The sequence below is a fragment of the Amaranthus tricolor genome, chromosome 13 (genome assembly GCF_026212465.1).
Source record: "Amaranthus tricolor cultivar Red isolate AtriRed21 chromosome 13, ASM2621246v1, whole genome shotgun sequence".
In the NCBI taxonomy this organism is placed as follows: domain Eukaryota; kingdom Viridiplantae; phylum Streptophyta; class Magnoliopsida; order Caryophyllales; family Amaranthaceae; genus Amaranthus; species Amaranthus tricolor.
In genome coordinates this window covers 21,047,115-21,049,157 of record NC_080059.1, presented here as the reverse complement: position 1 = coordinate 21,049,157, position 2,043 = coordinate 21,047,115, and the positions used below count along the sequence as shown (strand labels likewise).

The window sequence follows — 2,043 nt, the reverse complement described above, 5'->3', positions numbered from 1 at the left end:
GATCTTAGCTTGGAACGAACTGGTTTGTAGACAAGAAGTAAGGAAAGCATAGTTAATTACATCACATGTCGAGTAGATACCAAGGTCATCCATCTTGATAGGGAGGGTTGTTAACCTCCATTGTCAATCCCCGAACCCTGGCCCCGAGGCCGTAACTATCTTCTTCAGGGAATCGTGCAAAGCAAAATTAAATTTAACCTGTGCGTCCAACTAAGTATCCAAATCACACTTTGGGCAATAATGGTAAGACCTCAAAGCTACAACATTGGTCATGTTATAAAGTGATTTATGTGCTACATCTAATTATGGGGCTATAAATATAATTATGTCGTTCGAAACAATTATGTGCCACACAATGTAACTACAGAATTATGAGTGGATGTTAGAAAGGGTAATTTGTCGCCTAAATATGGCAACGTCGATAAGGCAACACTTGATGTATCATTTTTTTTAAAATTTGTCGCCTTGGGCGACTTAAATTGATAATTGGACGATATAGTTAGGTGTGGCCTAAAAGAATTATTGTTGCTGAGAAAACTTATTTTATTCAATGTTTCCCCCTACTACTACTACTACTAGAATAGTAATATAAATACATCTCACCTTGTTCATTTATATTCCTTTTCACTTCTTGTTGACTCTCTTTCTCTATCCTCATCCAAAAGACCAAAATCCTTACTTTCTCTGTCCTCTCTTCTCTTTCTAATAAAAAGTTTACCATGAGAATTCTTAGAAGCTTAAACACTACTATAACCTCCTCTTCTTCATCATCCATGGCGGCTGAAGATAGCGAACACGTAGACTCCGATTTGGTCGTCATCCTCGCAGCTCTTCTCTGCGCTCTAATCTGCGTTCTAGGCCTTGTCGCCGTGGCTAGATGCGCTTGGCTCCGGCGATTCTCTAGCGGAGGAAATTCAACTCCGGCGAACAAAGGTCTGAAGAAGAAAATCTTAAATTCGCTTCCTAAATTCGCGTATTCCGCCGATCAACACGCTGAAAGACTCTCCGATGATTGCGCGATTTGCTTATCGGAGTTTTTAGTCGGAGAAGAAATCAGAGTTTTGCCACAGTGTGGACATGGATTCCACGTATCGTGTATTGACACGTGGCTAGGATCGCACTCTTCCTGTCCTTCTTGCCGTCAGATCCTCGCTATTCGGTGTCAAAAATGTGGCGGTGGTTTGCCAGATTCTAATTCCGGAGCTCCGATCGGCCAAGCTAATAGTGGTGTCAGTAATAATCAAAATAGTAATAATATTATTCATAATCATAATGCTTTCTTGCCTTAGCAATTAGAATGCGTTTTTTCTTTTTTCGCTATTTTGTTTGAAATTTAGTTCTTTTATCTTTTCTTCGGTACATAATTGTGCTGTAGCAGTGTAGTATTAGTAGTATATAGAAAGAATTCATAACATATCTTGAAATGAAGTTGTGTAGTTTATGTAGTTTAATTTACAATATTTGCAAACTATGATGAAATTAATCTACGTAATTTTGTAAGTTAGTTGCAGGAAAAGATTAAAAAATATGGTGACAAAGAAATCTGGAAGAAGTATGATTTTTTTATTAATGTGATGAATAATTTGATGTCCTGAAAGGAAGAAGACATTTGGAGCTTTTTTTAAGTGCTGAGCTTTGTTTGTATTTGGCTTTAATTTTGGTGATATGAGTATCTGTTCATGTTCTCTTGGCATTTTGCTTCATTTAAGGATCCCAACTTTTTCCTAATGTTATCACCTGATTTATCTTTTTAAAAAAAGATTTTCAAAGATTCCAAATTTATTTTAATTTGTTTTTATTTTACTCTAATTTTATAGTTGGCCATTATTTCTTTATCTAATCTAATTTAATCTAATCATACAAAAAAAAAATGTTTGTATTTTGAATAGGCAAGTTAGTACTTATTAGATTGGTTTATATCTATATAGAAGTACTAAACCATAACAATTGGAAACAAAAGCTAGCATTTTGTTTTAATAGCTATACCAAATAATTCATAACAAATTACCAATAGCAATTATCTTTACCCTTTTTTTTCTTATC

The 2,043-nt window shown here is 35.0% G+C and overlaps 1 protein-coding gene across 1 annotated transcript in view; it reads left to right on the top strand.

Moving 5' to 3' along the window:
- Window positions 1-633: 633 nt before the first annotated feature.
- LOC130799007 (RING-H2 finger protein ATL8) overlaps window positions 634-2,043 on the top strand; it is a 2,673-nt gene continuing 1,263 nt past the window's right edge. The window contains exon 1 of the mRNA XM_057662112.1: window positions 634-2,043. This exon is cut by the window's right edge and continues 1,263 nt beyond it. Within this exon, the coding sequence (XP_057518095.1) occupies window positions 720-1,289 (570 nt within the window). The 5' untranslated portion in view covers window positions 634-719 and the 3' untranslated portion in view covers window positions 1,290-2,043.